The sequence below is a fragment of the Silurus meridionalis genome, chromosome 15, assembly GCF_014805685.1.
Source record: "Silurus meridionalis isolate SWU-2019-XX chromosome 15, ASM1480568v1, whole genome shotgun sequence".
NCBI classification, from domain to species: domain Eukaryota; kingdom Metazoa; phylum Chordata; class Actinopteri; order Siluriformes; family Siluridae; genus Silurus; species Silurus meridionalis.
In genome coordinates, this window is record NC_060898.1 from 3,799,162 (window position 1) to 3,824,165 (window position 25,004).

At 41.6% G+C, this 25,004-nt stretch overlaps 1 protein-coding gene across 1 annotated transcript; it reads left to right on the plus strand.

Annotated features, from left to right (window-relative positions):
• Window positions 1-299: 299 nt before the first annotated feature.
• On the plus strand, window positions 300-23,094 carry kiaa1328 (KIAA1328 ortholog). The gene is made up of 11 exons (XM_046867725.1): window positions 300-401; window positions 584-619; window positions 1,606-1,790; window positions 2,183-2,283; window positions 3,106-3,221; window positions 11,087-11,217; window positions 12,467-13,008; window positions 13,087-13,170; window positions 13,369-13,481; window positions 13,588-13,708; window positions 22,586-23,094. The coding sequence occupies exons 1-11, from the start codon at window positions 344-346 to the stop codon at window positions 22,812-22,814; spliced, it is 1,716 nt and encodes a 571-aa protein (XP_046723681.1). The 5' UTR covers window positions 300-343; the 3' UTR covers window positions 22,815-23,094.
• The last annotated feature ends 1,910 nt before the right edge of the window (window positions 23,095-25,004 follow it).

Here is a 25,004-nt window from a genome sequence, read left to right on the forward strand (position 1 = left end):
TTTTTTTCACCCATCTCTCGTTCTGTTCAGCACAATTATTGTGCAGAGTCGATTCCTAAAAATCGGAATCGAAATCTGAGTCGATTCCGACAGTTATTGAACAATGCTCCGTTTGATAAATGTAACGTTGTCCGAATACTGGTGTGAAAAGTAAGTAGGCACAACAACCGAACGCACAGAATTGACGAATGCCTATTGGTCAATGATATGATAGACAGCTAATTCACCGAATGACACAAACTGAGCAGTCGTTTATCACGGAGGTATGAACCAATCATAATCGTGGATGGCAAGAAAAGGCGGAGCTTTTGAAGTTCTCCTGGAAGTGGCGGTTTGTTTCAATATGGCGGCGGTTGCTGATGGAGAAACGAATTCGACCGGGATTTATTGGATTAACGACAGTATCCTTCGGTGTTGATGTTTTTGTCGTTTTATTATTATTTTTGTTCGTGTAGGGTTCCAGAATGTGTTTTAATTTTAAAGCTTAATATTTTAAGTTTTGTTAATAGTAAAGTTGCATTTTAAATGGTGGCTTGAAGAACATTTCAATCATCTTGAGAACATTTTGCTTAACCATGAACAGCTTCAGAAGAAGAGCAGTCCACAGTATTAGTTCCAGGTGAGATGTGAAATGAAATGAGATGAGATGTGATTAAAGACCAGATATAAATCTGGTTTCTTCGAGTCGTTTAGGTTCATAAGTATTCAGTTGATCAGTTTGCTGATTGGACGTTCATGAGTTCAAATCCCAGGACCACCAGGCTGCCACTGCTGGGGCCCTTGAGCAAGGCCCTTACCCTTTCACTGCTCAGTTGTATAGCGCTCTGGTCGAGGGCATCTACCAAATGCCATGAATGTAGTTCATAATGTTCAGAATGTAGATTTACTTCTGGTCACGTCAGAACGTTAAACATAACTACAAATGGATAAAGTGTACACGCGTGTCATTCAGAAGTTGTCGTGATATAAGATGCATTGAAGTGGATTATAGAGAAATAATCAACATCTTGCTTGTGCATTGTTGATTAATTTTCCATAAACAGAATATGTTTTATACCTTACAGAAGTATCGGGACACTTGTCCAAACCAGCCTTATGTGGTTCTTCTCCAAACTGTTATCACATGCAGTATGGATGCACACAACTGTTTAAACTGTATCAATTGGCTTTGGATGCTCTAGAATAACCTCTCACTTGAGCTCGGAGATCAGACCTGTTCCAGCATGACCGTGGCTCTGTGCACAAAACAGCTCCATGAAGATCTGCTTTACGTGGGTTGAAGTGTAAGGTGATGAGTGGTTGCTATAAAGCGCCGACTTTATACCTACCAAACACCTTCGGGGTGAATTGGAATGCTGACTGCACCCCTGACCTTCTCACCTCTCCTAGTTCCTGATGAACACCTTTTGTGACTGAAAATGAACACATCTCCACAAGCACACTCCAAAATCTAATGGAACATCTTTCCAGAAGAGTGGATGTTATTCTAACAGCAAATGGGGACTAAATGTGGGAAGGGGTGTTCAAAAAACCACCAGATCTTTTGGTCAAACCTTTGTCCATATAGTGTTTTTATTTTTACATATCATGTCCCCCCTTTTTCAGGTGCGAGAAGAAAGAAGGGACTACAGGTAAAAGTAAAACCCACCTTAGACATGAAGTCGAGGACTGGGAAGAAGCCGGACCGAGTACCAGATTTCCCTGTAGCGAAGACGCCTTTGCAGAAGGTCTCTGAATTTTCATCCAAATCCAGAACTCCACCTCGATTGTCAGAATCGTCACAGACTCAGGTGTGTAGGCATTTTTGTTTTGCAACCTCAAGGTGGAACATAAGAGAAGGGACTATTTGAAGTGGCTGCTCAGTGGCTGCTCAGTGGCTGCTCAGTGGCTGCTCAGTGGCAGCTCAGTGGCAGCTCAGTGGCAGCTCAGTGGCAGCTCAGTGGCAGCTCAGTGGCAGCTCAGTGGCAGCTCAGTGGCTAAGAATTTGGAATTCTGATTCAAGGTTCAGATCCTAAAAGCAGCAAATTATCACTGCTGGGGATCTTTGTAAGTTTGTATCTCAGTTGTAGAAATAAGATAATTGTTGGTTGCGCTGAACCTCCCAATTGCTATAAATGTAACTCACACTGCTGCTGCTTCTTTTCTTTTTTTTTTTTTTTTTTTTTTTTTTTTACTTTTACAGGTCATCCCTCATAGACTGCAAGTCAAAAGCAAGGCGTCATTAAAGGACCTTTGTCCAGAAGACAAGCGTCGCATCGCCAACCTGATCGAAGAGCTGGCGAAGTACATGCACATCATAGAATCATGCATTAGGGTTATTCATTATTAATAACTTTAATGCATTCAATATCTTTCAAATGAGGGGATTTTTATTGCCCCTGTGGTGCTGAATGTATGTATGAAAGTCTTGCTTTTGATGTCGTCGTGCCCCTGCGCTACAGTCTTCCCTGCTGATTAGCTCATTAACAAACTTGGACTGTTAAAACAGAGAATATTTCTATAGCAGTGTTTGATCTAAAATTCTGTCTGGGCTTCTCCGAGTCATGTGTTTGGTTGGTTTTCGACTTCATCTCAAAACATCACTTGTTTTTACCTGACAGTTTGAAATTAAACCAGGATGATAAAAACAGGATGGTTGTGTAACAGTATGTGTTATTACAACAGCACATGACCCAACTATGTTATTCTTATTTTTTTTTTACCAAACAAATTTTAAAAGATAAAAAAAGAATAGGTTTTATAATGTAGGTTTTTGTATATTATAACTTGAATTGCTAGAAGTCTAAATCTTCCCTTACTGATCTCACTTCTCTCTACCAAAGTTAATAATACAAACATCCAGCATAGTTATAATAAACATATTCGAACAGAAAACTTCACTATATTCTAGTTATACACTCTAAAATAAATGCATATGGTTTATAGAAACCTAAAATAAGTGCATTTATATACTGCAGAGCTGCTGTTATTGAAAATGCAATAAGCTGACCAATCAGACCAATCCAATCTTTTCACAGCACCATGCTGTAACACTGCTTTATGATTAAATGTTCTACATTTGTAAAAAAATTCTTTTATAAGCACTGTGTTTTTTCCATGTCTCAGAGTAAGTGAAGAGAAAGAGGAGTCCGTGCAGAGGCTCAAAGATGAACAGGATACGTTTGAGAAAAAGATCCAACAAATGGAAGAGCAGAATCGACTCATTGTACAGGAAAGAGAAAGTATCCTTTCTTATCCAGGTTTGTGTGAGGGTTTTTTATTTCTTGTTTTTTTTTTTTTTTCTGGTGGATTTTACATGTTGTGGACCAATTTGGACACTAGAGGGCAGTGTTTTGTTTTAAATTTGAATGAAGAATTGAGAGGTCTCGCAACTTTTATATTATTGAAATAGATTTTGCTGATAATGAAGCAGAATATCTGTGACTAGATCATAAAAATGCAGTCCCACCATAATCTTCTTCTTCTTCTTTCGGCTGCTCCCATTAGGGGTCGCCACAGCGGATCATCCGTCTCCATACCACCCTGTCCTCTACATCTGCCTCTTTTACACCAACTACCTGCATGTCTTCCCTTACCACATCCATGAACCTCCTTCTTGGCCTTCCTCTTTTCCTCCTACCTGGTGGCTCCATCCTCAGCATTCTCCTACCAATATAATTCATGTCCCTCCTCTGCACATGTCCAAACCATCTCAATCTCGCCTCCCTCACCTTGTCACCAAAACATCCTACATGCGCTGTCCCTCTAATAAACTCATTTCTAATCTTATCCATCCTCGTCACTCCCAACGAAAACCTCAACATCTTCAGCTCTGCTACCTCCAGCTCCACCTCCTGCCTTTTACTCAATGCCACTGTCTCTAAACCATACAACATCGCAGGTCTCACCACAGTCCTATAAACTTTCCTTTCAATTTTGCAGATACCCTACTATCACAAATCACTCCTGTCACTCTTCTCCACCCACTCCACCCTGCCTGCACTCTTTTCTTCACTTCTAACACACTCTCCATTACTTTGCACTGTTGACCCCAGGTACCTGAATTCCTCCACCTTCTGAAGCTCTTCTCCTGCAACCGCACCACTCCACTGCCCTCCCTCTCATTCACACACATGTATTCTGTCTTACTCCTACTGAGTTTCATTCCCCTTCTCTCCAGCGCATATCTCCACCTCTCCAGGCTCTTCTCAACCTGCTCCCTACTCTCACAACAAATCACAATATCATCCGCAAACATCATAGTCCAGGGAGACTCCTGTCTGACCTCGTCCGTCAACCTGTCCATCACCACTGCAAACAGGAAAGGGCTCAGGGCCGATCCTTGATGCAGTCCAACCTTCACCCTAAACCAGTCTGTCATACCTACTGCACACTTCACTGCCGTCACACTGTCCTCATACATGTCCTGCACCACCCTCACATACTTCTCTGACACACCTGACTTCCTCATACAATACCACAACTCCTCTCTTGGCACCCTGTCGACGCCTTCTCTAAATCCACAAATACACAATGCAATTCCTTCTGTCCTTCTCTATACTTCTCCATCAACATTCTCAAAGCAAATAAGGCATCTGTGGTGCTCTTCCTCGGCATGAAACCATACTGTTGCTCACAGATGGTCACCTCTTCTCTCAGCCTGGCTTCCACTACTCTTTCCCATAACTTCATGGTGTGACTGATCAACTTAATACCCCTGTAGTTACTGCAGGTCTGCACATCTCCTTTATGCTTAAAGATCGGTACCAGCACACTCTTCTCCATTCCTCAGGCATCTTCTCACCTTCCAAAATCCTGTTAAACAATCTGGTCAAAACCCACTGCCATCTCTCCTAAACATCTCCACGCTTCTACCGGTATGTCATCTGGTCCAACCGACTTTCCACTCTTCATCCTCTTAATCGCTGCTCACTTCCTCCTTACTAATCCTATCTACATCCTGCTTCACCAACTCCACATCATCCAACCTTCTCTCTCTGATTTTCCTCATTCATCAGCTGCTCAAAATACTCCTCCACCTTCTCAACACACTCTCCTCACTAGTCAACACATTTCCTCTCCATCCTTTACTGCTCTAACTTGCAGTACATCCTTTCCAGCTCGGTCCCTCTGCCTGGCCAATCGGTACAAATCCTTTTCTCCTTCCTTAGTGTCCAACCTCTCATACAGCTCCTCATATGCCTTTTCCTTGGCTTTCGCCACATCCTCTTAACCTGCTGCCGCATCTCCTTGTACTCCTGCCTACTTTTCTCATCACTCTGTCTATCCCACTTCTGTTTTGCCAACCTCTTTCTCCTTATGCTCTCCTGCACTTCCTCATTCCACCACCACGTCTCCTTGTCTTCCTTTCTATTTCCAGATGTCACACCAAGTACTTTTCTAGCTGCCTCCTCATCACTCCTGCAGTAGTTGCCCAATCATCCAACACCTCCTTAACACCACTGAGCCTCTCTCTGACCTCTTCCCTGAACCTCACACTACACTCTTCCTCCTTCAGTTTCCACCATCTTATTCTTCTTTCAGTCCTCACTCTCCTCCTCTTCTTCTTCGCCTCCAAAACCATCCTACAGACCACCATCCTATGCTGTCTAGCTACACTGTCCCCTGCCAACACCTTACAGTCGCCAATCTCCTTCAGGTTGCATCTCCTGCATAGCACATAGTCCACCTGTGTGCACCTTCCTCCACTCTTATCGTCACCCTATGATCCTCCTTCTTCTTAAAATAAGTGTTCACCACTGCCATTTCCATCCTTTTAGCAAAATCTACCACCATCTGCCCTTCCACATTCCTCTCCTTAAAACCATACCTACCCATCACCTCCTCATCACCTCTGTTCCCTTCACCTACATGCCCATTAAAGTCCGCCCCAATCACCAACCGTTCTTTCCTAGGTACACCATCTACCACTTCATCTAATTCACTCCAGAATCTTTCTTTCTCCTCCATCTCACAGCCAACTTGTGGAGCATAGGCACTGATGACATTTATCATCATCCTTCAACTTCCACCTTCACGATCATCACCCTATCAGAAACTCTCTTCACCTCCACTACACTCTTACTGTACTCTTCCTTCAGAATCACCCCTACACCATTTCTCTTTCCATCCACACCATGGTAAAACAGTTTAAATCCACCTCCAATGTTCCTGGCCTCCTGAACACACAGCATATCTACCTTTCTCCTCTCCATCATATCAGCTACTTCTCTCCCTTTACCCGTCATAGTACCAACATTTAAAGTACCAACCCTAACCTCCACTCTCCTACACTGCTCCTTCCCCTGCCGTCTCTGTAGACGTCTTCCTCCTCTCCTTTTCCTCCTTCGGCCAACAGTAGCCCAATTTCCACCGGTACCCTGTCGGCTAACGATACCTGTGGCGGTCGTTGTTAACCCGGGCCTCGACCGATCCGGTATGAAATTCTCATTTGTGATCCGCATATTTGATTTGGCACATGTTTTACGCTGGATGCCCTTCCTAACGCAACCCTCCCCATTTACCCGGGCTTGGGACCGGCACTAAGAATGCACTGGCTTGTGCCTCCCTAATGGCTGGGTTACAGTCCCACCATAATAAAGAACAATTTTCACTTCAAGCAGAATGAGATACTTGAAAATTAGTTACATATCTAACTTATTCCTATCTAATTAAAACGATTATATTGTTTTGAGCAAGTTAAGCAATGTTTAAATGTACAGTATGTTTTTTTTTTTTGTTTTTTTTTTTGTTTTTTTTTTAACTTGTGCAACACCAGTGATTTAACAGCAGGGGGCAATGTTTAACCAAATATCTCCTCCTGTTTCTATATTTTCATGCTGCACAAAAGTCCAAACGTCTCGTAGATGTTATCCATATTTAAATTCAATATAATAATAAATATATAGTTTGATGTAAGACTTTAATGATATCTGCAGTATGATGGGCTAAAAGCTTTGCTTGTTTGCAGTCGAAGTTTATAGTATTTAAGCTTTGGGATAAGGTTCATACAATGAACCGTTTTCCTTCTTTCAAATGAAAAGCCATGAACCGAGTTTCTCATTCAGTTAAGCAGTTTATAGTATCAGTGCAGATATTTGGCACCTCCAGCGTGTTTTGCCATTTTGACGTGGGTCATGGAATGCCGAAGCGTCAATTTTCGCTCAACGGCATGAAATATAAGGGGTAATCAGCAGCTGGTAAATTGCCCCACTGGCACCCAGAGCTCAGAAATTAGCAGCGCGCAACTCAATTAAGTGCACTTTAGCTGCACGTCCTGGCATTTGCACTAAACCTCAAACCCCATTAAAAAGAGATTTTACTCGAAGACAAACTGTACCAGAGCCTCCCATCGTGATGGGCTGCCTGAAGGCACCGCGGAGACGCTGGCTTTTTCGGGTTGTTTCTAAAAGGTTAAGGGAAGGCGAAAGGCAAACTCATTTAAAGACTTGTGTTGAATAATCTCCAGAACAATCAGCTCGGTCTTATCTGCCAAGACCTACGCTATCATGGGGATTCTTCAATCTCTGGATTGAAGTGTAAAAAAAACAACAAAAAAAACGACCAAATCATTAAACTCTCTGATGTAGGATGAAATTCTAAGCTTATGCATAGAATGAAATTAGAATTTTTATCACTTCGTCTTCGGCATCCCACGCTACGGATCCGCACACCAGATTCCATTATATATCGAGAAAAAGAGAGACGCCTTGTTCCCCCTATAAACAAATTTACATCAAGCGCCATAGACGACACAAAAGGGAAATAGAACGCATTCACCAATATCATTAATCTTCTTTAGGTTTGGGTGGCAGCGCTTTGAATAGCATTGATGGATGGTAATACTAAAACCACTTTTGTAATAGTTTGTTTGCTCGGTTATGAGTTTGTTGATTCTCCGGTTCTTTGGGGCAAGAACCCATGAATTAGCTTTCCATCACTAAGCCATTACTCAAGAGTTTATTTTTTTTCATGAGTAATTACTTTTCCACACGTCCTGATAACTGGAAATGACAAACCACATTTTTGTAATAAGTGAAATATAGCTGTCCTGCTAATCAATTTGCATTACAGTTTATACACACACACACACACACACACACACACACACAAGTGCGATGACTAGGCTTGCTTGGTCCCGAGCTGTTAAAATATTCTCTTCAGCAGGATTTTGTTCCACCTTGAGGCGGATTTCATTATTTCATTTCTGTGCAGGCTGACAGGGGAGTGAATCATGTTGACAGTGCCTGTCTGAAATATCGAATGCGAACTGTGTGTTTTTTGGACTGGAGGGGGGTGGGACGCCATCGGCAACCCTTTTTTCCTCCCCTGATGTCGGGGGCCCGTGAAAGCTCTGTGCGATTGGCAGGTGACCGGTGGAGTTGCCATGGCGTACGGTGCGGCGTGTGCGAGAATCTTATCAGTCGCGCTCCACTTGTTCCAGTTGTTGAGAGTTCCTGCTGTTAGCGTGCATGTTCACGGCCCACCTGCCTATAGAAAAAAAAATCCAAAGACTCCTCAGCGAGTGGGATCGTACGCGCAGCATTAATGAGACGAACCGCAAGCTTTTTCCGCCAAACCTGTTTTAAAACGTACGTATCTTCGATGGGAAAAGTCGACAGTTATCTGTAGGTTGTCACTTTTTCCCTTGTGCTGAAGGTCTGTACAACTCGGAGTATGTGGAGACGTGTGCTATAATGTGCAGTCTCGTTCTATACTACACCCTCGAGTTATGGGTGTAGAATAAATAGGATATAACAGTAATGTCACAATCTCAGATTGTAAAGTAAAATGCCATCGATTCAATTACGGATTAAAGGAATATAAAAAGGGTTTTGTGTTCTTGGAAAATAGAAAATCAACAGGGTGATGTAACATGGTGCAACACAAAATGCTGCTACATTTGTCAAGCTGAATTCCTTTATTTCTTCATTTCTTTCTTTATTTTTTTTCCTTTCCTATCAGCACATAGGTCCCCTGGTGGTCTAGTGGTTAGGATGCGGCGCGCTCACCGCTGCGGCCCGGGTTCGATCCCCGTTCAGGGAACCAACCCCAGCCACTCTTAGTGCCGGTCCCAAGCCCGGATAAATGGGGAGGGTTGTGTTAGGAAGGGCATCTAGCGTAAAAACGCGCAAAATCAAACATGCGGATGATCCGCTGTGGCGACCCCTAACGGGAGAAGCCGAAAGAAAGTTTATCAGCACATCCCAAAGTGTTTAATTCCTCTTGTATAACAGCAATTTGTGTCGATAGTTACATGTAATGCCTTGGAACATCCATTAGACATTAGTTCCCTGTTATGATCTGATTTTTAATGAGGTTGAAAAATGCAGCTCGTCGTGTTACTAAGAAGCCACGGAGCTCAGGTCCCGAAGACCTTCCATGAACGGTCTCCTGACAGACTTCTTGATTTTCGATGAGTATGCGGTTTTCTTTTCCAAATAACATTTTTAAGACATTTTTATATTACATTTTGGAAAAGTATCAAATCAAATCAGATTTGATTCGAGTGATTTCCAGGTCTGGATTTGTATGTAATTAAAAAACACTGAGTATTGAAATAAGTTTTTCTTCTAAAATCTACACCAGATAACTTTGAAAATGGCGTTTTTGTCTACAAACCCTTTTGCGTCCACGCTTCCGTTTTTCAACCATCACCCGAAAATTGCTCATCCTCCCTGAAACGTGTGAAAACGTAAGACGCTTCGACCTGCCTGCCGTTTATCTGGCATTTTCAATAAGCTACGTTTCCGTTGACTGAAATTGTCGTCTCAGTGTGGACAGAAAGCCAAATCGGAGAGTAAAAATATGCGTTTTCAAGGCGAAAAAGTATTAGTGTGGCAACCAGGAGGTGTTTTTGTTAATGGACTTTAGTACTGTTTGGTGGTTTCTTGGTGAATTGCACATGAACAATCCTTCTGTTGGTTTACAGTTTAAAAATGTAATTTATAAATGAACTTTGCACTGTTTTAGAATTGCAGTTCCAATGAAGTGCTTTGCGTTGAACGTGGTTTTGTGTTTATTTGTATGAGCTACAGTAGCTACAGCCTTCCGGCAATTATCTGACATACTATGACGTCAGATGTTAAATATGGTCTTAAATATCTTTAGGGAAGTCTGCATATTTGAGTCGGGAAACACATGGAATTTAGAAATGAAAAATGTGTAGGGACCCTGTATTGTTTTATATGTTAAGCCTGTTAAAATGAGAATACATTAATCAATACCTTCTATGAGGAGGATTGGAGGATCCACATAAGCACCATACTATAAAAAAAAAAAAGAAACCCGGACCCAGAATCACAGCTCTAGGTTGTAAATATAGTTAAATATACTTCAGGCTTAAGGCGTACAAAACATATGCTGTATAGTTAAAAGGCAGAGGCACCGAATGCTGAATTTGCACGTGTGCGTGGGCTGATGACGGAGAGAAAGAAGCTGAGCTGGCTGTGTCACGCCGTCATTAGACGGCCCACTCGGCGTGACAACGGTTCTGCTCCGCGTTGGTTCTGTTCTAGTCGCTAAAGTGTGCGTGTGCCAGCTTCCTGTCTCTGTACTTGGCTTTGTGCCTTGCCCTGGCCAACCACACACAGATGGAGGAGTCTGTGAAGCCTTCGCCTTGAAGAAAACTGGTGCCACCACCCAGCAGCGAGCTCGTTTTTCTCGTCCTTTTCACCAAGTCACAAACGCGCCGGATGCTTAAATCCAATGGCGGTTGCGTTCTCACCACGAGCCGTAATGGATCCCTTTTGTCGACGCTGCAAGTTAATGTGTGTCATTTACAGCACAGCGGTCGAAACGTTTTTAACACAAAGCTTTAAATGGCACACATTTTCTTCTTTAATGAGTTGATAAAATAAATAAGTATAACTTTTGTTCGAAATGCAGTACATTTCTCCGAATGTATTACTCCCCCCTAGACAGGCAGCGTGTAAACCAAAGTCCTGCTTTTTTCTTCTTCGTACCTTGTAATTTATTCACTTGTCTCTCCTTATCAACGTTCAGTGGACAAAACCTCACAGGAGGAAAGCCGAATGGTTTGTGTGGCTGGAAGTGAGCACAGTAGTGGTGTTATTGAGTGTGTATTGCCCCTTGACCCATGCTTCAGGTTTGCAGCAGCAGTACAAGGAGTGCCAGGAGCTGCTGGGACTCTATCAGCAGTACCTTTCCCAACAGCAGGAGAAACTCAACCAGTCCATCTCTCAGCTGAATCAGTCACGCTCCCACTCCCACTGCAGGGTAAGCTCCGTGTGCAAATGTGATCTGAAAGGCCTATGATTTTGAAAATTATTAGTTTATTCCGGGTTTTTCAGTTCCCACCTACTATTGCATGACCATGCTGGGAGGGTGTGATCTAACGTGCATTTCCTGTAGGGTTGCAGAATTCCGGAAATTTCCAAGACTAGAAACTTTCCATGGGAATTAATTGGAAAAAAATGGGAATGAATTAATCTTTTCGTTAAACAACCGGATTTTAGTTGAATTTCTACCCTGCAGATTCATCAATCACATGCACACAGCACACTTACTGCAGGGTTCCTGAGGCCACGCCCCCTACATGCAATCTTTCTTCTACCTTTTTGCTAGCCAGTTTTGTGTTCTCCTACAGGAGTACAGTACTGGTCAATAATATGGACACATTACTGTTTTTAATGTTTCTGAAAGACGTTTTTTACGCTCATTATATTGCCAAATATATATTAAGAATTGTCTATAATTGTTTTGCTTATCATGAAGTTAAAATAAAATCTGTATTTGTTTGCATGCACACCAGCTTATGCCCAAAGAAAATGTTGGTATATGATACAGTTGATGTACATTTCATTAAATCTCTCATTAATTCCCATAAGTTTCCAACTTGGAATCTTTACAGAATTCCCCAGATGAAGTTTCCGTCTGAAATTTACCGGAAATTGTCTCGATTTTCCGAGTCTCGAGGCACATAAAGCCATGGACCACATCTTGTATGTTTTGTATTTAAACCTACGTACATTTGCTTCCCCGAGCGCTCACCAGCAGTTTATCCCCTCAGTAGTCATTTGTCAGTATTTGTGCTACAAACATGGTTAAAAATCAGATAATGGGTTACAAGACAATTAGTAAATGGGGCAATAACACGAGCGCTGGAGTCCAGGCTCAGGCAGACCATCGACTCTCTTATCCTCTCTTTTTCTTCTTCTTCTTCTTATTCTACAGTAGTAGGGAAAAAAAGTAGTTTGTCCTTTGACCTTGGCTGTGAGTAATGCATGTTTTTATGCTCCGTGACCTTTTCTTGAATTAGTCAGCAGCCCACTTCTGTCCTCAAGGAGGCGAACACTTCCCCTTTGCCCTAAATGTTTATCTCTTGTTTGGATGACCTTGGGTTACTGCACATGCTGCTAGATAATCCATCCACCACATTCTCCATCGCTCCCCACAGTACAGTGTGTTTATGCAGCATAATTCTGAAGTCAGTGGCCATCTCAATATCTCTCCCTTCTCTCCACAGACAGCCAGTAGTGAGAGAACATTAAGCAGAACCCATATTGCGAAAGAAAGAGGTGCCGTTTATAATGGCTCTTATTTGGATCCCCCCAATTCTGGAAGAACAGGGTCAGCAGGTTGCGCTCACTCGTGTTTAGCCGGCGGTTGTTCTGGGCCTTCCTCAATGCCCTCGTGTTGCATTGAGCACGGCGGAGGAAGCCATGAGCAAGACGCACCAGGTGTCCACAAGCGTTCAGGGGATGGCTGGAGAGAGCCACCGCATGATATCTGCCGGAGAAAGGATCAGGTGGCCAACGATGCCACCAAGCCGAGAGACTCGCGCCATGAATTGGGGCTGAAAAACGAAACCGGATGCTGCACGGGGCGCATCGAGCCAGCGCCCTACATTGGCAGGGAGGACTGGGAGGCGAAGCGCCAGCGTTTGCTGGTTCAGAAGAAGCAGCTGGAGGCTGAAAGAGAGAGGCTGCAAGCTCGACTTGCTGAGCAAGAAGAGAGGCTGCTGAAACAGAACCAGGAGCTCAGACAATCCCGACTCAACCACAGCAAGTACGGAAAAGTCTTCCCATTTTCTTTTTTTTTTCTTTGTACTTTTTTTGCTGCTAACACGGAGCCTTCTGCTTTCAGGTTTCAGCAAGAATTAGAGCAGTCTTTTAATGAAATAAGATTTAATGAAACACCTCAACCCAGTGTCACTGCACATCCACACAGGTAATAAACAGTGAATTTCTGTTCATTATAAACAGTGCTTATGTAACGTTAAGACTAAATTCAGATGCTCTTTTAGTAGGTGTGTGTGTGTGTGTGTGTGTGTGTGTGTGTGGGAGCAGAAAGCTTGTGTATCACCAGGAAGGCTTCCCAAGAAACTGTCCCTCTATATCGCTTTTTGTTCTTCATTTAAACCTGCAGTGAAAGAAATAAGGGAGGTCTTCAGGTCCTGAAGGGAAGTGTCAGACAGCCTTTAAATGAAGTTCGACCACAGGAGCACAACCTGCAGCGAGCCGATCCTATACTTTCAAACGGTAGGCCTTGTAAACGCATTTGTGTCGAGAAACCGATCATATACTTTTAATTATCAAATGCTCACATGTTTGAACTGCTGCAGTTGAAGCATCATTTCTCCTGAAGGTCTCTCCACAGTTGCTAAGAAGGATATGGCCACCTCTCCTGTAAATTCCCCAAAGTTCCAAAAGTCATCGATACGACAGAAATTGCCGGTCAGCCATCCCAGAACCCCACAGTCACCAAAGTAAGCTAGATTCTTTCCATGCAGTGCAAATTTGGACCACAAAGAATGTCACATACTGTAAATGCCATCTAGTTATTCATTTATACATGTAGTCCCCGAGCTACGATGCAGATGCGCTCCGATGACCCCGTCGTAACTTGAAAATATCGTAAGTCGACACATGGCCTACCCAGGAGTCTTTAAAGAATAGTGATCAGTACGGGGTAATTTAGCAAACAGAGCAATTTGCACTACTGTGGAATGTAGGAAAGGGGCGCATGCACAAGCAAGGGTTCGGCAAGACAAAAAAAAAAAAAAAGGAATGGGACGAGCAAAAATTGGGTTTTAAACATAAATATTCCAGACTTGTAAATATAAATCTTTCTGGTGCGTCGGCTACGAAGTAATTTAGGCCACAGTATTAAAAAATACTGGTGTGATTGTAGGTATTTTTTTTTCTCCCCCAGTTGCCTTTAAAATCTAGTCTTAAACCTATTGTGCAGTTTTCATCCATCTTGTAAAGGCTGATCAAATGAAACGGAGTAAATAGTGAATTACAGCCCCCCCTCCTTGTGTGGTGACTTTGAAATGACTGTGAAATGGAAATGCAGTCTTATGTGTCTGCTGGTGTTCTGTGTTCCAATAATAACCAGCCTACCGGACTGCAGGGAGCAACAAATTAGCTTACTTGTTGCTTCACTACAATTATTTCGGCTCCTTTTTGCACGCGTTGTTTTGCGACACAGCTTACAGCCCGGTTTTATATTAACCTTGAATCGCAGCTGCTGCTATTGTGTCGCACAAGCTATCAGATTTGTCTGATGGAGCGGACGCTTCTGAGGACTAGTCACTCGTTTTCTGTAACAATGAATAACATTGAAGCAAAGGCAAGGTTAATGCTTGCAATTAGATGCCGTGTGTTTATAATGAACGTGGAAGTACAGGGGTCATCAGCTGGTGACGTGGTCTAGATTTGCTATTTGAGTGATTTTGTAGTAAACTTTAGGGTTTAGTGACAAGGTTTTTAACATTGCTATCAGTTTAGTTACTGCAGCAGATATTCTGTTCAGCTTCTATGTGTCCAGTGACATAAATCTAAAAATATGAATCATTTATCTAAACAGTGACGGTACGGTTTAAGAAATATGTGAAAATTTTACACCGAACAGGCACAATATTATGACATATTACAGGTGGGAAATAGTTAGCAACATTTTGTCCAAGAAGTTGACGTCTTAGAAGCAGGAAAAATGGGCAAGTGTGAGAATTGGAGCGAGTTTAACAAATTGTGACGTCTAGACGACTGGGTCAGAGCAAAACTGCAGCTCTTGTGTGATGTTACCGGTCTTCAGTGGTCAGTATCTATCAAAAGTTCTCCAAGGAAGGACCGGTGGTGACCTGGAGACGGGGTCACAGGCGGCCGAGGCTCCTTGATGCACATGGGGAGCGAAGGCTGCGCCCTGTGGTCCGATCCAACAAACTAGCTCCTGTAGCTTAAACTGCTGAAGTTCATGCTGTTAATACTCGACGGGTCATGACTGTTTTGGGGAACCAACCCAATATTAGGCAGGTCAAGTTTATTTCTGTAGCGCTTTTCACAACAGACATTGTCTCAAAGCAGCTTTACAGAATTTAACAGTTAAGATAAAAGATGTGTATTTACCCCTGATGAGCAGCCATGGTGACTATAGCAAGGAAAAACTCCCTTGGATGTTCTGAGGAAGAAACCTTGAGAGGAACCAGACTTAAAAAGAGGAACCCATCCTCATTTGGGTGACATCAAGAGTGTGATTAAAGTCTTTAAACAATACAGAACACTGGAGAGTGAGAACTAACATGAGCACTGGAATGTAAGATTATTAGTAATGATCTTTCTACAGTCTTTTACAATCATTTAAGATTCTAGGCAGATGGTCATAATGTTTCGCTGATCAGTGGCCATAAAGTGATGCCTGGTCGTTGTTCGCGTCTTATTTATCGCTATAACAGAGACAAATTTCTGAGCTCGTGTATATACCCTAATTTCTTTCTTATTTTTATTTCTTAAAATCAGGAATCTAATTATTACTCCATGCGTGATTTTAGATCGTTGAAAGGCGACTTGCAACACATTTCGTTTTATTTCTGCTTGTCACTTCGGCCATTCAGTAGCAGAGCGCCTTTTATTTTAATGTTTGACAAAAAAAATTCTGACAGGAGCAGCACTCTACAAGTCCAATAAAAACCCCCATTCAAATAAATGCAATTTAACAAGCGTGGTTTTGGATTGAGTGAAAAGAGGAGGGAAGGCAGCAATTTTGTGTGAACAACACAGCGGGGTTCCTTTCCCCAGCGCAAAGCGGCGAGAGTGGAGCACCCTGTAAAAAGTATTAATTGTGTTTTTGGGAAATGTTGCTTCTCCGACTGAGCTTTTTTTTATGCTAATGAAAAGAACACGGGGTGATGTGTGGATGGAAGCGAAGAAAACAAAACAGGAAAAGCGGTTTAGTCCGGATGAGATAGTGGAGGAACTAAATGAAGATTTTTTTTTTTTTTTTTTTTTTTTTTTTTTTGCCGGCTAGTGTTTAGGCTGACAGGAGCCAAGCTGAGTCCCATTAGCTGGCATAGCAGGCCTCAGCAGCAGGTGTAATTGAACAGGGCTCTCCAGCCCGGGCCACGGACGCTCCGCACTCCCCCCACGCTTAATGAGAAAGAGGGAGGCAGAGAATGAATCACTGAACACTAGCATGAGACACACTTCGCAAAAGGGAAGGAAATTCATTACTGTTTCCCTTTAACGTGGAAAGGTAATTAATGTGACAGCATGTCTTTTTTTTTTTTCCTCTCTTTTCCCTCTTCTTCCACTTCTCTCTGGGTCCAAGTACGTCTCGCTTAGTGCTGGGGGAGGAGAAAAAAACCCCGGAACTATTTGCAAGTCATTTGTAAAGAGTCCTCGCTATTTTATGAAAATCTTGCAAACTAATTGCCTTCCCCTTTCAGCACTGTGTATTGTAAATGTTTCAAATGAACACAGGCCCAAATCTTTTCTCTAATAACCGAACGTCTGTGTTATTGACGAGCAATATATCAGCCTCATTTGCATACGTTTCGATTTATATACACGCCAAAGACTAAGAAAGCTGACTTTGGTGGGGCAGAAGGTGGAGAACGGGGGGTTAGGGGTTTCCCATTGTCCTTATCTTCTGCAGACAAACTTGATGTCTTGGTGATCATCGGGATCCTTGACTTCAGGGAGGTTGCTACACATTGCTTCAGTTCTCATTCCGTTGTAATGAAACGGATCTTAAACCCAGGAGTCCACTACATGGACGATCTGACTATTGGGAAAATGCCACTTTAAGTCCAAACCCAAAAGCTTGTACTTTTCAATTGATTTCAGAAGGAGTTGATGGGCAAGGCTGATTAAGGCTTTATTTTATTTATTTATTTTGTCTAACCCTGATGAAGGCTACGATTCTATTGACAGGACAGTGCTGATACTAACAAGCTGTGTGGAAAGTACGTTTATTTATGGTCGATAAATTTTTTTTTTTTAGTCCCCTGTCCTTAGGCTTCTTTTGCATTATTTAATTGTGAATCTGATTTGAAGGAATCGATTAAGTCTGTCATTTTAAGGGCTTTGTTTTTTTTTGGTTTTATTTGCATAGGTTTTATTTGCATAGGTTTGTACCAGAGGAAAGAACAAGGGGTCCAAGCTGCAACTCGCTTGTTACCTGAATTAATTGGCTTTTAATGAATTAGCAACGATGTGAATTCATGAATATTTTAAACCGTGCTGTTCAAATGAATTCTAGCGTCGAAGCTGGGTTAGTAATACATGCACTCGAACTGAATTGCTTGAATTACCTTTATGTATATTATAGTAAACCCTTATTTATTTTAAGTAAAATGTTCAAGGTTATTGTAAGCCTGTAGTGATTCCAAAGAACAGGATTTCAGTGTTTTGTCAATTTGTGCAAATGATCTTGGGATCTGGCTGTATTCAGTGGTATAGATTTGGTTTTGTAACCATGATAATGAAGGAGTTTTTATACCACAGTGTTGCTAAATTCTCAAATCCGAATGGTCAGAAGGTGATGGTTCATTTTCCAGAGCAGAACCCTGGACAGTTCCATATACCAGGTTAATATTAATGCAGTCTTTGAAGAAGAAAAAAATCGATTTTCTATAATACCCTCGTCCCCATCATATAAGAGAATGGAAATTTTTGGAATGAGTCTCTAGTGTCAAGACTATTGTATTATATTCACAGGTAAAGCTGTAAGTTAAAATTTTTCCCCCATTAAGAAAGTCTTCAGTATTTTCATGCTTTTCACTCTAAAGTGGTTTAGAGTGTGTTCTTGCACTTGTGCTGCCATGAATCGCTTGCGATTGATGTGTTTAATTTATTAACGAATGAACCGTCGTGCATTTTTACACTTTATAGGTAGATTTCATATTCTGGATCGTCCGAGTGACAAGTTCCCACTTTTTTAATGTTCTCTTTCTCTCTCTCATCAAAAATAGATTAAAATAAATGCACACCATGTCATTATGTCGAGAATCTCTCAGTCTTGACTTTCTTGAGCTGGGAAACGTTGCACTAAAAAGCCAAATCTCCACCAATAACATTTAACTGTTAAATAACTGAATAAATGACAAAAACCATCACCACATAAACAGTCACACATTTTAATGCACATTTCTCGAACGCCTTTGTTATTTATCTTGTGTCTGGTGTACAAGTTCCTGTTGTTACTCATAAAAAAATCCAGTAGTATTTTCTGAGCTGAACAATAAACACACCTTCTGACCAATCAGAATCTAGGATTTAACTGTGTAGGGTTAAAAAAATAAATACAAATAATTAATTGAGCTTGCATGCTGTTTAACATATAAAAATTTTTCTATGGGCAAATTGTTGTGGTTTGATCCTGCTATAATTAGAAAATGATCGGCCTCTGTGTGAACCGAGTAACTCAGATCTTTGTGTAATTCCGTCGTTGATAATTTTACTATAAAACCACACCTCGTGTTGTATTCGTTACATCGCAGCACACTGTTATTTACTTTAATCGCTGTTAGATAAACGCAGCCAGACTGCACTCTCAGCTAGCTCACGTCTGGTAAGCAGTAGTGCTCACATGCACACTGCACTCCAGTATTTCAAAACAGTTTAAAAAGGAGATTAAGCAGAAAGCCGATAATACCAAATTTTACAGCTTCCTTATTTTTAATTCATGAGAATGAGTCTTTAGGGTGATGTATTTCAGAGCCTCAGCTTGTTCTTACTTGAACTTTATTCAGTCCTTTTCACAGTAAAATGTTATCTTGGTGAAAAGACCAACCAAATATATGGGGCCCTTATCCCTGATCTCATTTATATAACTGAGTAGTTGTGGGTTAAGGGCCTCCCTCGAGGGCCCAGGTGCTGGAATTTTAACTAGCAATGTCCTGATGTCCAATGTATTAAACACTGAGCTTCTCTCTCTCTCTCTCTCTCTCTCTCTCTCTCTCTCTCTCTCTCTCTCTCTCTCTTCTATCTGTTTGTATGTATGTATGCAGTCCCAGAGTTACGTTGATTCGTTTCAAATTGTTTTTTTTTTTTACAAATATTTACATTTTTTGTGCCATTTTTATTTATCAATTAGCTGTCAACAGAGTTTAGTTGTCTGTGTTCAAGCGTGTATTTTCTTTGCTTTTTTGTTGTTGTTTTAAAGTCCAATTTTAGCTCTCGTCTCTCTCCCCACTCGCAAACTGGAGCTTATCCATGCGCCCGCTTCCACATGCATATATACTGTAAAGTTTATACATTACAGTAGTGTAAATTGCTCTGTTTTGCTCAGTTACGTACAGTCATTTGTTAAATTAATAGCAAATTACATTCTACTACCCCATACTGATCACCATTCTTTATAAGATACCTGTGTAGGGTAGGCCACGTCTCCACTTACAGTATCTTCAAAATACGTTGGGGTCATCGAAACACATCGTCATACTCTAAGTCAGGGACTACTTGTAAAAAATGAAATAAAGTGTGTGTGTGTGTGTGTGTGTGTGTGTGTGATATAATAGTGAACGTGTAATGAGTCCTTTTTTGCCTGTAGGCTCTGCGCTTACTTTCTGTGCACTTTCTTTTGCCTTTCTGTTGATGAGGAGGAAATCGACATGCATTTTTGCCCATTTAGGATTTTTGTATTTTTTTTTCGTAATACTGTTTGGCCTCCAAATGAAAAGAGCACTCGAGCGTCTCGGACATTTTTAATGAGAATGGTAAAATAACTGGGTCTGAGGACGAGGAAGCTAATAAACACTCTTTTGTTTGGCTTTACTGAAGCAGAGCTGAAACCTCATCTCAGCGTCTCTCCGAATTAGAGCGTGTGGATGAACGATTTCCAGTCGTCTCCTCGGATAAACCTATAGATGGTCCTGGATTAAGCGAGACCGTCTCTCAAGTGACAGCGATATCTCATGTTCACTTCGCAGTGCCTCTTATGAAAAGCAGCAGAAAAGGGGTTTCGGAAGATACGAACGCCAGAGGCATTAGCATTCTTTCCAGCGATATCCTCCTAACCCTGACTTCCCAACCCCTCCCTTGCTCAAACTATACCCCTCTTGCCTTGTTATAGATTGTGACCGGCGGTAAGTGATGCATTATTCATACCGCCAATGTCGTCTGTTGATGGATGGCTGTTTGAGAGGCCTGTCTGTTAAATAAATCAACACATAAAAATGCAAATTCTCACATTTCGAGAGGGAACGTTGCCAAAGTCCTACTCTACCATCCCCTCCAATCACCAGCCCCCCACCCCACCCCCCTTTGGCATTCACTTATATTCTTAATATAGTTTCCCTAAATGTAGGAATATGAGAGAATTTAATTGATAGACAAAAAGTAAGTGTATATCTAAATGTCAGTGAGATTATTACCGTTAGGGGGATAAATTACAGCATTGGTGTCTTCTGGAAAAATCACTGACTAACTGTATAAAAGATTTAGACCAGGCATATGGACCCTTCTAACGTTGATGGTGGTGACGCTCAAACTAAAGCTGAGTATCAAGAAGTTGCTGCGTTCTTTATTATAGTAATCCCCCTCTTTACCGCGGGTTATCGCCGAATTGCATTTGCCACAAAACTAATTTGTTTGGCTGATTTTCCCGGTCTCTCGTGAATATATTTTTATTAATACATTTCAGTCATTATTATAAAATGAAGTAAAATGTTAGTACTGTATACATTTGGGGTGGCGTCCGTTTATCGTGGTTTTTCGTTTATCGCGGGCGGTTTTGGAACGTTACCACCGCGATAAACAGCGATCACTGTATTGCTATTTGTTCAACAAGCTTATTTTTGTAAACTGTTGCCCACAGGCTTCAGTATTGTGATGCGTATCGTGTGTCACAACATTCAAGAGTATCACGTGGTCTTAAACTAACTCTAAGTTTACTCTAGATTTTCCAGAACAGCTCTGAGCGAACAGAATTCAAATCACAGGCTAGCATGAATGCATTATCATGTTTATAGCAACAGTTAAATAACAGGAAAGTGGATGGATAATGTGGCTGTACATGACTAAAGTGGTGGCTGGTTTTAGAGGTCGACCGACTTATCAATTAATCGGTAGTTGATTGTCAGAACTATCAGCAAAAATCCATACCGACGGTTTTTCCATCTTCGGGTCCGCTGTTTTGCGAGAGCGGCCACTAGAGGCGAATCACTGAAATCACATGCTGTTTGTTTTGACACGCTGCACAGAGCGCTATTTTATAATTATTTATAATTTATTAATTATATACAGTATAATCATATTTATTTCATTTAGCACATTTTCATGATTCAGTACTTTTTTTTTTTATTAATTTTTTTTTGGTAATAAATTTCAATACTATTTTACATGGAGTGTTATGCTTGTTTGTTTTTATCCAGTATCCATAAAAAAATTTATCAACTATCAGCTGATTAATCAGTTATCGGCAAGCACGATCCAACCCAGCTATCAGTAGCTTCAAAATCCATTATCAGTTGACCTTTAGCCAGTTTCCACCCATGCAGCACTTTTCTATCACATGACAAACAGGGAAGAGTGAACAGTATCATGTGAGGCAAATCGACACTCAGAGGAACGTGACATCCTCACGCTTGCACATGCACAAGTGTCAACGATGCCTCATTAGTCGCTCAGGATTCGAATTCGGTGTCTCGTTTTCTGTGGCGGAAAAAACCTCCGCCTTTTGAACTGTGTGTTTTCTGGTTACTAGCCTGATCCGTAGTAATGTACTTCAGTCTCTGAGCTCTCTACTAGTTAATTTCCTAGACAGACATGAGACTCGTAGAGCTTTTACTTTCCCAGCAAGCGTCCTAATGAATTGATTTCTCCACCTTTGAGAATGTAGCAAATGATTTCCCTTCAGCAGAGTAGTACTGATATGAGAGGAATGTAGTTGTTGATCTTTTTTTGTTGTTTTGTTTTTTTAACCACACAATGATGTACATTTAAATTTCAGATGAACTGACAATTATATGAATATAATAAGAGGCTTTCTCGAATACTTCCTGTTTAATACGTGTCATGGTGTCATGTACTCTTCTGACTGCTCTTACTGAATAATTTATCACCACCACACACACACACACGACTGACACGTGGAATCTCATTTAGCCTAATCTTTGTTTATTTTATTTATGCATTCTCGGGTCTGAGGGAGACGGAACCTCATTGGCATTCGCTCCTTGTGCGCAGCTTCTTTGTTTCACCACTCCAGACTTCACCACTCGCTGGCATTTAACAGAACGATTAGCGTGTACAAAAGAGCAAGGATTAAGCCGACATAACGCTCCCAAATCAGTACGCTTACGACGTATTTTTGTTTTTTTTACTTAATCATGTTGTAACTTTTTTTTTTCTGTGCCGCACAGGTTGGATTCCTCGCTGATCGAGCTCCTGGATATTTTTAGTCCGATCAGTAACGGGGAGAGAAGCAGCGTCAGCTCGTCTGCGCTCAGGAGTCTCGCCGGCCCTCGTCAGCCTCTCGGTGCCGTCCGGCCCCTGTGCAGCTCTGCTCTTTCTCCCCGAGGCCAAACACAGCCCTCGCAGGAAGAGCTGCAGGAGAGTCAGATACTCGAGGAGATATTCTTCATCTGCTAGAACTCAAGGTCTTCGCCAGAACCTTAACGAGAGCACGAAATGCATAATAACTCGCCGTTCGCAGTTGAGCTCCGCGCGCGACGGCCGTACGTTATTATATTTAAAATTTCATTACTGGATTTCTAATTATTTGTTCGATCGTTGGTCTCGAATCGCTTTTCGCCGCCTTTGCGTTACTGCCTTAATTGTATACTCGCTGTACGCCAAAGTAATCATGGCTTTTATTATTTGTACGATATATTTTTTTTTCTAATGATAATAAACCCAAATGAAAGCAGGATCATATGAATATTCCACCATCAGTTTCAGCTTTGGTGTTGGAGCGGTTCGAGTGTGGGTACATTTTAAGAGTAACTTTTTACTAGTTGCTGCAGTGGGAACGATAAAGTGAGGCAGATGGTAAAAAAGGAGGAGGCAGTAGCTTAGTGGTGAAGGCATTGGAATTTGGCTTTGAACGTCATGAGATCAAATCCCAGCCTCACCAAGCTGTCACTCCTCAGCCCCTTAGCAATGCTGTTGAAATGTAAGTCGCTCTGTGTGAGGGCATCTGCCAAATGCTGTAAATCTAAAAAAAAAAAAGGAAAAGGCTTAACTTTGCTGTTGTAGGTCTTTAAATAATATTCAACAGGTGTTAATTCTCCGATTTGTCCATGTAACACTACCTCAAATGTTGATTGGAATGCTCATGCGACACTTTAGAATTCATTAAGAATGTGTTTTTGTTTGTTAGTTTTCGTGGTGGTGTAGTTCTTTCTTTCGCTAATCCGAATTGAATTCGCTGTGTTATGACTACAATTGAGGCGAACAGGCATCAGCCAATCAGCTTTCGCTTATTGGCACGAATCTCTCTTGGATTGTACCACAGACGTGAAGCGGATTTTCTTTTTCCGCTACAGGGAGTGCAGGTTTAGCGATACATGGCTTGGAAAAAAAATTTAATTTAGGGCTTAAGGTTTTTGTGTGTTTTGATATATTGTTCTTAAAGTTCATGTGTATTTGTGTTAAAAAGGTTTTACATTAGACTTTGTGAAACCTGCACAAACCCTGGTTTATCTGTACTACATTAGTCTGAAAATGCACAAAGGTTTGTAGACACTTGGCACGAACATCCCATTCCAGATTACATTTTCCTTTTGCTTCTGTGAAGGCTTTCCACCAGATTTTGGGGCATAACTGAGGGGATTTGTGTTCATTTGACGACAAGAGCGTTAATGACATCAGGTACTGGGCTGCAATTGATATCCAGTTCATCCTGAAGCTGTTCACTGGGGCTGAGGAGATCAGAACTCTGTGCAGGACACTCAAGTTCTTTCACTCCATCCTCAACACACTGTTTTTATGGAGCTCGCTTTGTGTACAGCGGCGTTGTCATGCTGGAACCTAAAGTTTGCGGACACCTGGTACGTACCATAAGTACGGTTTTTTGAGCATCGCATTCCACATTTATTCCCAATTTGTACTTATAATTCCCTCTACTCTTCTGGGAAGATGTTCTAGACTTTGGACTGTGGATATTTGTGGTCATTGGGTGCGGTAAGGAGACCTGTGGTGAAGTCAGTGTTCCAATTCATCCCAAAGGTGTTCAGTAGGGATGAGATCAGAGTTCTAAACCAGGCCACTCAAGATCTTCCTCTCCAAACCATGTAACCCAGATCTTCAAGGAGCTCACTTTGTGGACAGGGGCTTTGCAATGCTGGTTTCCAAGTTCAAGTGATACACATCCAATAGAATTGTGTGCCAACAACTTTGTGGTAACAGTTTGGAAAAGAACCACATATGGCAGGAAAAGTCAGATGTGTCCCAATACATACGTCCATATACTGTATATTATGGGGTGTGGTTGGGTGTCCACATACTTTTGGCTATATTTTGGCAAATGTTTTTTTTTACATGCAGAAAATCATTTCACATTAAGTATTAAGGTGTGATTGACTTTTTAAATGTAATTACAGATATTCTGTAACAGACAGTTATAGATGTGTAGAGATAAAGATTCTGTAGGTGTGTGATGTCTTTAATGCCATTAATAATTTGGGTAAGTGGCAGCTCGGTTTAAAAAACAGGACTTATGATCAGAAAGTCATGAGTTCAAATCCCAGTACCACCACGCTGCCACTGCTGGGTCCCAGAGCAAGACCCCAAACCCTCACCGGCTCAAGTGTATAAATGACACAAGTGTTAATTGCTCTG